The sequence below is a fragment of the Cryptotermes secundus genome, unplaced genomic scaffold (assembly GCF_002891405.2).
Source record: "Cryptotermes secundus unplaced genomic scaffold, Csec_1.0 scaffold81, whole genome shotgun sequence".
Taxonomy (NCBI): Eukaryota; Metazoa; Arthropoda; class Insecta; order Blattodea; family Kalotermitidae; genus Cryptotermes; species Cryptotermes secundus.
Genome location: NW_019718023.1, coordinates 108,437 through 122,871, shown reverse-complemented (window position 1 = coordinate 122,871; position 14,435 = coordinate 108,437). Strand labels below are relative to the sequence as shown.

Here is a 14,435-nt window from a genome sequence, read left to right as displayed (position 1 = left end):
AACACGGGATGCCGCGGTTGCTATGCAGGGAGGGGGTGTCCTCCATAGCGCAACACGTCACAATATCAAAGTACGGAAACTTGTTGCCTTGATACATCGGCTACTGAGGTACTGTAATCGGACTTTGTCAACTTTGTGTAGCATGCTAGGATGATTACAGACGGGGTTTGGATTGGTAATCGGAGTTATTGAACACTTACAGAGTGTAACTACAAGTAACTATATCGCTATCACTGATCACATAATCTGCAGTTCACTATAGCACGCAATATTCTCAGTCTGTCTTCAGCAGTCGTTGCCTGGCAGCGGCTTCCAACGGCGGAGGTTCCCCTTACTCTCGTTTCCCGAAGTGCCCCCGTGCCTCAGCCACTAGCTTCTCATAGCAACAGATGACAACTACTGAACTGCATCAGTCCTCTAACTCGCTCACTGTCACCAATTCACTTTAATCCACCCGAAATCGCTCCACATATTTTCTGCTTATAACATTTGGGTACGGACCGCACAGAAAACATCGCTTTCCAGCCAGTCCATTGGTGCATGTTAGGAACCTGTGGCCTAGCAAAGGCTGTTGCTATGAGAAGCTAGTGGTCGAGGCACGGGGGGAGTTCGGGAAACCAGAATAAGGGGAACGTCCGCCGTTGGAAGTCGCTGCCAGGCAACGTCTGTTGTTTACATAGCCATAACTTATCAACCTTGAAAGCAAGACTTCCTCATATTAGAGAATATGCTGGAATTGATGTCCAAAATTAAGTAAAATTAAAATTTGAAATCCCGACCGCCTGTGCAAGGCGTCGGACCGTTTTCCACGAATAATTATGAAGCCCAGCGACAATTTTATCATATCTATCGTCATTGAGCACTCAACAGCTTGATTTCTTTTCCTCCTCAGTAACAACGAAATAGACGCAGAACTTCCCCTTGGCTAAAACAGACAGCCTACCCAGAATCTGCTGAATACGTCATACGGGGCAGAGTTACTAATAGGTCACAAATAGATAGAAAACTTAAATTATAATATTCGAACCTTGGAAAAACATGTATTTCTCTATATATCCTCCACAAACACTGATACATGTGTCCCGTCTCTTTACCTGTACGTCGAAACCGCGGCATAGAAGTCTTTTGAGTATTGTCTCAGCCACTTCCGCACCAAAGTTTCAACATCTTCGTCATCTGCTAAACGTTTGCCTGCCTGCCAGTTGTGAAACAGTTGCCAGCCAGTTGCGAAACAGTTGCCAGCCAGTTGCGAAACAGTTGCCTGCCAGTTGTGAAACAATTTACGCTACAAGCATTTCACACCGTAAAGAGGAATCATTTCTTTATTACTATCCTTTGCATCGTGTGCTTTTACCTAAAAGAAAAAAACTCACAAGAGAACCCTGTCCTTCTGTAATATACTCCTAAAGCACGGCCACCATTTTGACTACTGAAATTGGCCTCTGAAAATGCGCATGCGCGCATGCTGCTACAAAAAAAATGCGTAGACAATGCCCAACCGAGCTCAGTCTTATAAGCATCTTGTTCTGTCATAGCGGTAAGCCTACGAGTTTTGAATATAGCTCTTTACTTAACTCGAAGAGTATATTATTAATATGTTGTACATTTAATTATTTTGTTTTAATAAATTTAGGAATTTAGTTTATGAAGTAACAGACGACTTGCTCAAATTTTTTTTTTCTAACCTTAAGAGCTCTGCAACTAAGACGAAATATTCATTCCGCCATCTTTGAGCCGATTGTCTAGCTAGGATAGCTTTACCTTTACTTTTTTACTTTTTACGTACCCCCTGGTCCTCGTACATTTTAAAATCCCAGAAAATTTTATTCCTCCATTTGTAGCCCGTCACCACATTTGCATTCAGCCGTGGGCACAATTTTAAATTTACTTAAGCCGCTTTAAGACTGGAGTGGCCTGCTCTCATACGGTTTATTGACACGAAGGCGCGAGGTTCATTTTATCTTGCGGAACCTCGGAAACGATCCATTCCTGCAGTACCTTTCAAAGTAGCGTTCTCCTCTGCCCCTTGTGCTTTGACACAAAAACTATCAAGTTCCTGTCATGGAGCTAGACTGTGCTGCTACCTAGTGACACACATAGAAAACTTATTACGTCATTAGAGCTCTTTTACTTCCATTTGTGACCTATTTACTGACTCCCTCGTAATTCCTTATACTTTCGGTTTCGCTAGCTCCCGTATCTTCGTTTCATGACCAGTCAGGGGCAGCATCAGACTCCGCCTGAGCGAACCAGCGATTTCGGGGAATCACTAATATGATCTCACTGTAATACAACACGTGATTCTCTTGGTACTGTGGCCTCTGATGTACCCATTGTATTAGCCGCCGATGATGCATGAATACAGACCTTTGACACGGTGAAGAGTGGTAGGGGAAAATCGAACTATTCAGAGAAACCCCCGCCCAAATGTTAATTTATTTGTCATGTATCCTACACTTGAAACTGTGTGACTAATTCCGGATTTCCACAGGAAGACAAACTGACATGAGCTGCGCCATATAAAACTTTAACCATTATTATAATCAGTAAAGGTTCAACAGCCGGTCACGGTAGCCCAGCGGTCTGAGGAATGCACTGTCTTTACTCGCTCGGAAACCGAGGTCGTGGGTTCGAATCCCAAACAAGGCACTGATGTTTAGTATGTGTATTTTTCTGTATTTGTGTTGTCCTGTGTTTAGGTAGAGGCCTTGCGACGAGCTGATCACCCGTCTAAGGAGCCCTACCGTCTGTAAAATAGTCATGAAACCGAGTAATCAGCCCTGTGCTGCAAAGTGGAAGCGAAGAGGAAGAACATATATGTATTAGATAACCATTTTAATGCGGGAGTTTGCTCGTTGAATAATATCAGGTTCTTTCTACTTCAGCTTTCTTACGTTCAGATTATTTTCCTGAAATTTTGTTATTTAACACTTGAAGATTATGTTTTTCGCCTTAAGGGAAGGACCGTGATTTGTAGCCATTGAAGAGAGGTGGCAAAGGGAATGTTTTATTGTCTTCAGGAGTTTGGAAATCGCGCAGGATGGTAACAGTTTCTGTACAAATAGCTACAGGCATTTACATAGTCCCTTCTCCTCCTGATTTCATCATGAATAACGTTTCTATTTGTTAATATTTTTTCCTGCCGTTTAAATTTGTAAACGTTCTGAAACGATTTATTGCACACGCCTATAGTTATACATGTATACAGTACGTGGAAGCACCTGGATACTTGACTGCGTTATCCACAGAGCCGCGATCCACAAATAGTGTTCCTGCTTCGAGAGTCCAGGTTCGGACTCCTGTCCGGAGACCCACTATCTTGAATGTGAATTTTATATCTCCACGAGTCCTTCCACTGCTGGGATAGTATTTCGAATTAAGCTAAATCATATTCGTTCGTGTCTTTTCCAGGAAATTATGCGTTAATCACCCCGCCGCCCCATGTTGCACAATCGGAAGCGTCCTTAGGATCCATTTTAATATTATCCACCTACCTACTTCTTAGTCTTCCCAGTGGTCTCTTCGCTTATGGCTTTCCCACCAATACTCTATATGCATTCCTTTTCTCTCCATTCGTGCTACATGCCCTGCCCGTCTCAACCTCCTTGACTTGATCATTCTAATTACCGTATTTACGCATGTATAGGCCGCACATTTTTTGCCAAAAATTCAAGAGGAAAACTGGGGTGCGGCTTATATTCGAAATATTCGAAATCAAACTTAATTTAAAAAATGTTAAAAGTTGCCAAATTTCGGAATAATTTCGACTCCTGAAATAATATTCCAAGAAAATTATTTTTTCTATAATTTCTGTCTAAAAATTGTGCTGCGGCCTATACACGCACGCGGCCTATACATGCGTAAATACGGTACACTTGGAGAACAGTACAAGTTATGAAGCTCATAATTATGCAGTTTTCTCCAACAATGTGTATATTTCTTCATCACTCTATCAGTTTTTTATTGCTAGTAGGGTGGGACTAAGTCCCTTGTACTGCGGCCACTTCTGGCCTATTGTACCAGCCCCAGATGATAGGTGAGAGTGATTGTGGAGCAATTGGTGGAATGAAGATTGGCAGGGGAAACCGAAGTACTCAGAGAAAACCTGCCCCAGCTCCACTTTGTCCACCACAAATCCCACTTGACCAGACCCAGGATCGAACCCGGGCCGCAGCGACGGGAAGCCAGCGACTAACCGCTTGAGCTATGTCGCGGCTCTTCCCTATCAGCTTACACCTCTATGCTCCGAAAATCGATAAAAATGTAGACGTCACGCAGACACCGTAATTCGCCTGCGGTGGGCTATTGAAATTCCGGAACTGAGTTTCCGCTTGGCGCAGATACACCCACCAGTTCCTATATTACGTCGCGTATCCACGTGCTGTGTCGCGTCACACAGACAGATCCGCAAGGCTCGTTAAAGGAGAGCGTCCGTAACCCCACTGCAGTCAGTTTAAGCTTCCACGGGTCATAATAAGAATAGGAACTTCTGGGACGTCGTCATGCAGTGAAGTTTTCGAAGAAACAAACTGCATCTATCTTCAGGATTAAAAATTGAGCTAAGCAGGTGCGCAGTTCAGTTTCTTCTTGATTATTCACAGAGATATTGGGTTTTCGGACTTTATCCATCGTCCTGGTTTTTAAGATAACTAAGAAAAACACGACGTTTCGGAAACTGGATCTGTTTCAGATCCAGTTTCCGAAACGTCGTGTTTTTCTTAGTTATCTTAAAAACCAGGACGATGGATAAAGTCCGAAAACCCAATATCTCTGTGTGTTATGCACTATCGTCAGAATTCTATAGTAACTACTTCTTGCTTATTCTTTTCAATATATTTATGATTTATTTAACAACACATTCAATAACGCAACAGAATATATGAATCATATGAGAAAAACAAAAGGAAAGAGACCACTAGAAAGATCTAGACATAGATGGAAGGAAAATATTAAAACGGATCGTATAGATGATGCGTGGTATGGATTAGAGTCATCTGACCAGTGGAGGGCTCTTATGAACGCAGTAATGAATGAGTTCCACAATATGTTGGAAATTTCTTGAGTTTCTTCAGTAACTGAGCGACTAGCAGCTTCTCAAGAACGAGTTAGTATTTCACCAAAATATGCAGCGCCGAATAACTAAATAATGATAAATCGGAAAGCATGTAGAAGGAAATTGTTTTGGAATGTTAGAAAGTACTATCGTAGCATTCGCCTAGAGTGGCTGAGGATATCCATGAAAGACCTTATTCAGGATTGAAACCAAACACTTCTCGAACACGAGTCAGAAACGTTAACTTCTTCGGTGATTGCTCCCATCCTGAAGATGGAGGCAGTACGTTACTCGAAATCGTCTGGGAGCGTCTACCGGACATGTCGTCACACTCCAAAAACCTTGAATTCCTCATGGTCAGCACTGTGAGAACCTTAGTGCCAGTTCAGTGGAAAAATATTTTCAAATGACTCATGAATCAACCAATCGGTTATGAAAACAAATCATAGAATGTAAAATATTTTGAAGAATTAACATTCATAAGTCTCTAGATCGTATGCATTTCAGTTACACTTAACTCAAGAGACATTGCATAACAGCAGAATAATTGTGGAGGGACCAGGCCTTCGGATGTAACGGCATTTCCTTGTTTATATTTTCGAGAGAGACTGGGAAATACTGCGTGATGATTCGTGGTGACTTGTCTTGATATTAACTGTTAGCAAACTCGGTGAGGCTGAGTCCGTCTTGAGGAGCAGCCAGTCGCTCAGCCACTCAGGAATTTCCCAGCATTTTGTGGTGCACGAACATTCATTAATTTATTCACACGAAACCGCCACTGGCTCTCATCTTGAGCCAGTTTAAACCAGTCCGTACTATTCCACTAAGATCCATCTCAATATTGTTCTCCCTCTTACGTCTAGGTTTTCCTAGGGCACTCTTTCCTTTGGCCTTTCCCAAAAAAATTATGTACAGTCCTCTTTTTTCCATATTCATGCTACACGCCCTGCCCATCTTATCCTCCTTGACTTCATCATTCTAATTATATTTTTCTAAGAGTACAAATTGTGAAGCTCCTCAATAGTTGCTGAGTGTGGTGAGTGGCAGTTGTGAGAAATGAGAAGCCGGCAGCTGATGTCGTGGATAGTTCGAGAACCCAGAAGAAGGGGAACATCTGCCGTTAGAAGCCTCTACCAAGTAACGGCTAGTGAAGACTGAGGAGACTTTATATGTACTGTAGTTGCAGTGATTATTTGGGATGTAACTTAGTGAAACTGTCATATGTAATTGTAGTTACGTTCAACAAATGTTCAGTAAAGACATTAAAATCCAAACCCCGTCTATAGTCAATAAATCACGTGGCATTATGATCTCGCCTGCATTCTTGGCATTATGATCTCGCCTGCATTCTGGTGACGAGACACCAAAATGTACTTAGTTATCTCTGTGTTTCTTCTCTTGACTTTTTTTCGCGCTACAGCCCCAATTTGGGCTTTGGTCTACTTCCACGAAACACTCCGTTTCACTTCGGTTTACTAGATCTTAAACATTCGGTAGGACTCCTTGGGTGGGTGATCAGCTCGTCGCAAGGCCTCTACCTGTACACAAACACAAACACTGAACATCCGTACCCTGAATGGGATTCGAACCCACGATCCTGGCTTCCGAGCGAGCGAAAACAGTGCATGCCTTAGACCGCTCGGCTACCGTGACCGGCAGTGTATAAGAATAATATATAAGAATTCAGTTCGTACCTCACAGGAAACAGATCCGAACCCACGATCCCGGCTTCCGAGCGAGCGAAGACAGTGCACGCCTTAGACCGCTCGGCTACCGTGACCGGCTCTCTTGATATTACTGAAGAGAAGGAAGCTGGATGTTCGTCCGGTCCATGCGCAGTAATGAGGTTCCAGGCCAGGTTCAAACCCCGGTCCGAAGATTGTCTATCCCGAGTGCATATTTTTACAATTTTCTTCGGCCTCTCCAGCCAAATTCCAGGAGAGTATCGACATTCTTTTAAATTCATTATAAACTAAGCATCCAACCCTTCGACTTTACCGAAAGCTCCCTTAAATAAACTTGGATTATTATCCTCTGGAATTTGACGACATTTATTGTGGTAGATGATTGCCGACGTTTCGGAGGTAAATGTTAGCAGCATATTCAAGGTCGAAGATTACGAGTAGGAATGAATATCGAATCGGTTATCGTGGAGAATACTTCAATAAATTCACGGCTTTATATAGAATTCTTGGCCAGAGGGGAAATGGAGTTCTGGCAGCTCAGTCTGCTTCACCCCCACCCCCCACTGCTGTTCAGCATACTTGTGTGCGTCGAACCATAACGTAGTTCTAGGCGTGGGAGTGGGGGTTATTCAGGAATTCAAAATTAACACCCCGGACGCCTTCTATTCAAACTAAAACTCTCTTCTCGTGTGTATATGGCACTAAAAGAAACAAGTAAAGGGAATTCAGAAGCATCTGGTGTCAAAAATGTGGTGTTTCACAATATTCCTTGGCCCTTTTTTTATGTTGTGTTGTATGATAACTCAAAATTAAAAGCTGCTTATCATAGAGATTTATTTCTGTTTTGCCTCACCACTCTCTCTCTCTCTTCGATCCAAATATTTTGCTTGACAATTTACTTTGATGACCAAGTTCACACTCATACAAAACAACAGATAAATTATACTTTTGTACAAAGTGTGACAATTTAAATCCCGGAATGGACCTGTGAAAGCAAAATTTACTTACCTGTGTGCTAGCAGCTGTTGTCGGCCTTCGAAATACTCTCCTTGTCAAGCTATGTACTTCGTGAGACGCTGGTGCTACTACCGGAAACAGTCTTGAAAATCGTTTCCTGAATAGCTGGCAGTGACGTTACGTCGTGTTGGAGGATTTCAGGAATATCAGCAAATCTTTGACCCTTCAGGGCACCTTTTAATTTTTGAAAGAGCCAAAAATCGCAAGGGGGGCTAAGTCAGGTGAATAAGGTGGATGTCTTAGCCGGGAACTTGTAAGTTTTAACCTCAGGTTTCCCGAAAGGACCTTATAGTGAGTAAATGTCTCTCTAAATCAGGCACAGTAGGACGCACGTGGCAGTTTTCTGCGTCTCGGCTACAGAAAAAGAAAAACTGAGTTCTGAGTATTCTCACCTGTTTCCACTCCAACTTGTCGATCAACTCCGCCCCCGGGGCAGAACTCTCGGTGACTGGCGGCCGCAACAGAGACACGTACTGAAACAAGAGACGTCACGTCCGGTGATGCGAATGCCCACCCTTAACTTCTATGAGAGGATAATGAAGGGACGGTATCAGATTGCTGGACAGGCGGCGCGTTTGTGCCTGTACCTGCATTAGAAGGTCGCATGAGGCAGAGTTACGTCACAATCCAATTACAGGCTTTCCTACGTCTTCCTCCTCCTTATCATGCAGCCCAGTGTAGCACTAACACGTAAAGATTATTTTCAAATATGTTCATGACGTTTTTAATTTATTATCCCTGTATATGTGTGAGGTGCTGTAGCGTAGTTGGTTGAGGCGCCATGCTACAAGCCAGAAGGTCGTGGGTTCGATTCCCGATGAGGTTATTGTATTTTTCAATTGACCTAATCCTTCCAGCCGCAGTATGATCCTTGGGTCGACTCAGAGTCTAACAGAAATGAGTACCACAAATCTTCCTGGGGGTTAAAGGGTGGACGGCACGTAAGGCTGACAACCTTACCGTCATCTTTGAGCCGGAAGTCTAGAAAATTTGGAAGACACGACATCTCACAAACCCTATGGGCCTCCACGGCCTGTTATAAAGATAGCTTTGCTTTTTATGTGTGAAGTACTGATGGAAATGACGTCAAACTTCAAAATTTTTAGTGCATATATCTCATCTTTCAGCTGATTCAAACCAAAATAACCTCCTTATTTGTACCTATAAACACACATGATCTTCTTTTTAATCGTAAATATCTGTACTACTAAAGACATATATGTGTGAGGTACACGTTTCGAATCTCAGCTAAGATAATACCTGTCCCGATAGAGTCTCGCCTTGTGCATGCAGGAATACTACGTTCAAATACAGCGCAAATGTCTCCTTCCGAATTCTAACATGCTCAGTATTTGTGATAATATTAGCTTTGTAGCTGATTAAATAACATAATACGTGTTTCAAATTTGTTTCATCATAATATGAAAATGGATAAAATTATGTAGTGAAGCACTTCACAAAATATAGTAAAACATAACTTCTTCACCCAGTATCGAATGAAGTGCGGGGTCAGAGATGAAGCCCCCATATTCTTCGATCCTGGGTCAGGTCATATATGATTCGTGGTGGACAGAGTGACACTAGGGCAGATTTTCTCCGAATATTTCCATTTCCCTTGAAAATTCTCATTCCACCAGCTGCTCCATACACAGCATCCAGGTCTGGAAACAGTGAGCCCAACTGTGGGCAACGTACCAATTTAACTCAGCTTCACCCCACCCCACGGAAGACAAATAAAATAGGAAGTTAGTTTCCTTCTGCAGTCTGTGAGTCAGGCAGGGCAGCCACTAGAATTATTTTCCCAGGAGAGGCATCAAATCACCCCGTTGATGTGGTGGGCCATCCAGAATGTTTGCTTGCAAACCTACTCTTAAACCGTTAAGTTCGTCGTAAGGAATCCAGGATAGAAGAATCAATCTGTTAATTTATTTAATTTCCATTATTAATACTTGGCCCATTTCCTTATTCCCTTCTGATCTTTGTTTCTCAAAAATCCAGCGGCGGGGCTGGGATACTTGGCTTGCCCCCCCCCCGGCAGCGTCCATGGGGGAAGGTGTCACATTTCCATTTACGCCAGTTTGAACACCCTGAGCCCATACGCTCGTACAGCCACTGAGTAAATGCATGGCATATGCTGAAATGGCAGATAAATTCCTATATGTACTCTTTGATTATGACGCCGTGTAGTCTGGCAGGTAGTTTCCAACGTGTCAAACGTAGACACCCCCATTAATCGACGTTAATTGTTTCCGTAAAACGCAGTTGATTAGCGATTTGTCGGTTGGTGAATCAAATTTTAACTTTTGCTTTACTTTTAAATATAGGGCTCATAATTCCATTAATTTCCCTTTAAAAGCTGAAAAATGTGACGAAAAAAAAAATTGAAAATTAATAAATTTGCACTACTACGCTACCTCACTGGCTGGCCGGCCGAACTGAGCATCTAAACATATACCCCTTCTTGGTGTTGGTAAAAATGTCCTGAGATGGGACTAGCTCTGTATATTGGGACCAACTGTGTAGGTTTTACCTGAAGACGGAGGCAGAATTCAGTCTCCAAAACGCTGTGTTTTGAAATATACACAGGATAATGTTTTTAGATAAATCCAGGGCGATAATGTAAAAAAAAAAGAACATAATATTTCTACTATATGAATGAATATTACCTTGTGTCTATCCAGGTTTCGCACCCAGTCGAGATCCGTAATATCAGAGATGCCTCCATGTACCACCAACACCTTGTTGTTGACCACTGTGCCAAGTGGAAGCCATCGATACACCCGTTCGATCAATCGAAGAAGACGTTCAGCATTGTGCTGGAACAATTTAGCGAAAGTTTTCAGTGACACTTCCAGCTTCTCTGCCTATCAAATGAAATTAGGTAAGTCACAAGAATGGCTGCTGATATTACATTGTATTCTCTCGTAGTTCTGCGTTTAATATCTAGCCTGGATTTGAATTTTTGTTGGGCACTTCACAATCGATCATAACCAGTTTATCTTCAATCGTTTGTTTTGTATCCTGTTGTATATGTCTCTACTGTGTAAATTTCTTCGCTGATCACAAAAGTGCTACACTTATAGGCCATCTGTGAGCCGATTGTCTAGAAAATATGGAAGCCTCGACGTCTCATAACCTTACGGGCCTTCACGGCGTGTTAAAGGGACAGATTTACCTGCGTCTCTGTTACACAAAATATGAAATTATACTTGTGCAATTAATACACAGAAATGGTCCAAGATATGGCCAAGCAAAAATCAGCAATAACCAGGTGGCAGGCCACACTCTTCAAACCTGAAGATGGAAACAGTTGGTAGACCTGTACCCAACTGCATGGCGTTATGTCCCAGAAGTTCGTGTTCTACTTCTTGTTTTACCGTAGCAAGTAATGGAACAGAATTCAATTCCAGGGAAAGCTGAGTTGTTCCCTCCTTACAGGTAATGGTAACTTCCTCAGGGGAAAAAATCGCCACTCACAAAACTAATGACAAGAGATAGGAGCATTTGAAGGAATGAAAACGTAAAGTTCTTCAGGGAATTCTTGTTTGTTTATGGGGTGCGCAAAAACATAACGTTGATTCGTCCTTCAAACAACACGTTTTAAGATACAGACCGTGTTTTTATGCCTGGCTTCCGGATTGCGCAAAACGCTAAGCATATCAAGTAGTAGCTAAGCAGTGGTTGCAGCTACATTGCGGTAGTTAAGGTCCTGTTGCAAAATATGCACGCTTTGCTGAATCTTTATATCAGTTACAGGACTCGACTACAGCGCATTCGGGTGAGGACGGCCACGGCTAGAAAGTTGGACAGTACATAAATTACCAGGACTTACGGTCGACCTATATTTTAAGCGCCTTCACACGGTCTAGTGGCGAGAGTTGTTAGTATACCTGCGCGTCTTTATGCTTTATGGCAAGGCAGATTTCAATACTGGAAGCAAATACCGCAGTAAAGCAGACCTTCCCAATGTATTGCAATATTTTTACTTCACCGAAACCCGAGTAGCGGTAAAATTCTATATTTGTATTCAGAATTATCAAATTCGAATCTTTCCCTATATGATGTTTTTTTTTCTTCTTGAGTCTGATCAAGCGTATTACGGGATAGCGCCCTCGTATAAGTCACGGTCGCTACCTTCCAAATCCTTACCTGCTTACCATTTGTTGCCATTTCATTTCGTACGATGCTATATAAGCTTCGGGGATCACACATTAAAAATTTATTTAAAAACTACCACTGAAATGTAACGCCATGTGAACAGATAGAAATCCACCGACGTTTAGAAGGAACGAATTTCCTCCATTCTCAGGGTCGATGAATAAGGCAAGCAATAAATAAAGGGGAAATAGAGGAGAGTACATTTCACAGAAATGTCGGTGGGTTTCCGCTAGAATTAATGACGTTACAATTCATATGATAGTACACTTCATATGACGCAGCAAACGCAGAGAAAACTAAGCATATGTTGCTGTCTGGTCACCACAATGCAGGGCAAAATCATTCTTTCATACAGATAGTTAACAGATCCTTTGAAAATGTGGCACAGTTCAGATATTTGGGGACGACGATAACATATCAAAACCTGATTCAGGAGGAAATTAAGAGGAGATTGAACTCGGGTAATGCTTGCTACCATTCAGTCCAGAACCTTTTGCCTTCTCGTCTGCTGTCCAAAAACATAACAATTAGAATATACAAAACTATAATTTTGCCCGTGTTTCTGTATGACTGTGAAACTTGGCCTCTGACATTAAGGGAGGAACATAGACTGAGGGTGTTTGAGAAGAGGGTGTTGAGGAGAATATTTGGACCAAAGAGAGATGAAGTGACAGGAGGTTGGATAAAACTGCATAATGAGGAGCTTCATATACGTAATTAGAATGATCAAGTCAAGGAGGTTAAGATGAGCAGGGCATGTAGAACGAATCGGTGGAGACGAGGAACGCATCCGTGATATTGATGGGAAAGCCCGAAGGAAGGAAGGAGACCACTAAGAATGCCAAGACGTAGGTGGGTTGATAATATTAAAATTGATCTTAGAGAGATATAATGAGGTAGTATGGACTGAATTCATCTGGCTCAGGATAGAGGCCAGTAGAGAGCTCTTGTGATCACGGTAATGAACCTTTGGGTTCCGTAAAATGCTGGGAAATTCTTCAGTAGCTGCTCAATTATCGGCTTCCCTAGAGGGCCTCAGCTCCATGAGGTTAGTTGGCCGATGTGACCACCTCAGGGCCAACGCACCAGCCAATGTTTATGTCTCAGAGCACCAGGGCGGAAGATGTACCCCCCGTTAGAAGGAAAAGCTGAGATCTTCACGCAACAGACCTGAGGATGGGATTCAGATCTTGCATCGAATTTTGCAAACATCTATTTCTTAGTAATGAAACAAATTATATTTTTCGACTATTGTAATGGCACCTCGACAGATTAAAGCCAGTTTCGAACACATTATTTTTGGATGATAGGAATGACACGTGAGCCTATTGTTGTAGTTTCTTTAGGGCTACAGCTCTGTGCATTAAAACGTAAATTTTCGTTTTTCGCTTCTGCGTCCGCATTAAGCTACGACCATACGAGAGTCTTTTTCTTTTCGTCCGTGCAGAGCGACCATATGTAGGCGTTCTTCGCGTTGGTCGCTGTTCATTTCCTGTTAAAGCAGTGAATACACTCCACGCCGATACAGAGACGGAATGTGTTCATTTGTGTGTGTATTTTTATGTCGAAAACAAAAGAGACAAAAAAAAAGATTACAGAATTGTAAGTTGCATAAACTAAAGAGGAACCCTGAAGAAATTTTCGAGTTGTACCGAACGGTAATCAGTTCGCTTATCCCCGTAATATGAGAGACCAAGTTTCACACCCATACAAAACCACAGGCAAAGTCCAAGAAAAAGACAACCAAAAAGTGAACTGTTCATTTACGGACACGTTGAGCTTGTGTCAGCGGCAGTGGTAATACAAGAACACGACGCCGATAGATTCGACTCAAACAGTACACAAGGGCAGGGGTTGATCCCTCGCTTTCTCTTCGTTGTTGGATAATGCGGTTTTAATGTCATTCGACCGAATTCGCTGCATTGGTAGGAGTACCTATCTGTTTTTTAATGCTAGTGGGGTGGGACTAAGTCCCTTGTACTGCGGCCAATTCTGGCCTATTGTACCAGCCCCAGATGATAGGTGAGGGTGATCGTGGAGCAATTGGTGAAATAAAGATTGGCAGGGGAAACCGAAGTACTCGGAGAAAATCTACCCCAGCGCCACTTTATCCACCACAAATCCCACTTAACCAGACCCGGGATCGAACCCTGGCCACCGCGGTAGCGACTAATTGCTTGAGCTATGGCGCGGCCCTAGGAGTACCTATAGTGATGTGTTACAGCTTGGTCAGTTTTCCTTCCGAATGGAGAACAGTATGAACGATTTCAGTTCCCATCTGACCGTAAGTCCTGTGCTCTCCAATACAAAGATCTGCATCACATAAATCAATACTGAAAGCAAATTGGCAGCCCGAAACACACATCCGCTCTGTAAAATTGTTTATCCATGTATTCTAACTTGAAATGTTTGCCTCAAATGACAGCCAGATCCGCTTTAGAGAAGTGGCGGACCCGAGGCAAATTGTGATATTGGTCCCCCAGTGTACAGGATGATTCTAAATTATTGTCGGGATTTTCGTG

The 14,435-nt window shown here is 42.6% G+C and overlaps 1 protein-coding gene across 1 annotated transcript in view; it reads right to left on the bottom strand.

Moving 5' to 3' along the window:
• Window positions 1-14,435, bottom strand: part of LOC111865569 (serine/threonine-protein phosphatase rdgC) — a 126,986-nt gene that overhangs the window by 24,977 nt on the left and 87,574 nt on the right. Inside the window, exons 10-11 of the mRNA XM_033752232.1 lie at window positions 10,422-10,571; window positions 8,148-8,228 (exon numbers count right to left, since the gene is read on the bottom strand). Coding sequence (XP_033608123.1) covers window positions 8,148-8,228; window positions 10,422-10,571 — 231 coding nt within the window. The remainder of the gene's footprint in view (window positions 1-8,147; window positions 8,229-10,421; window positions 10,572-14,435) is intronic.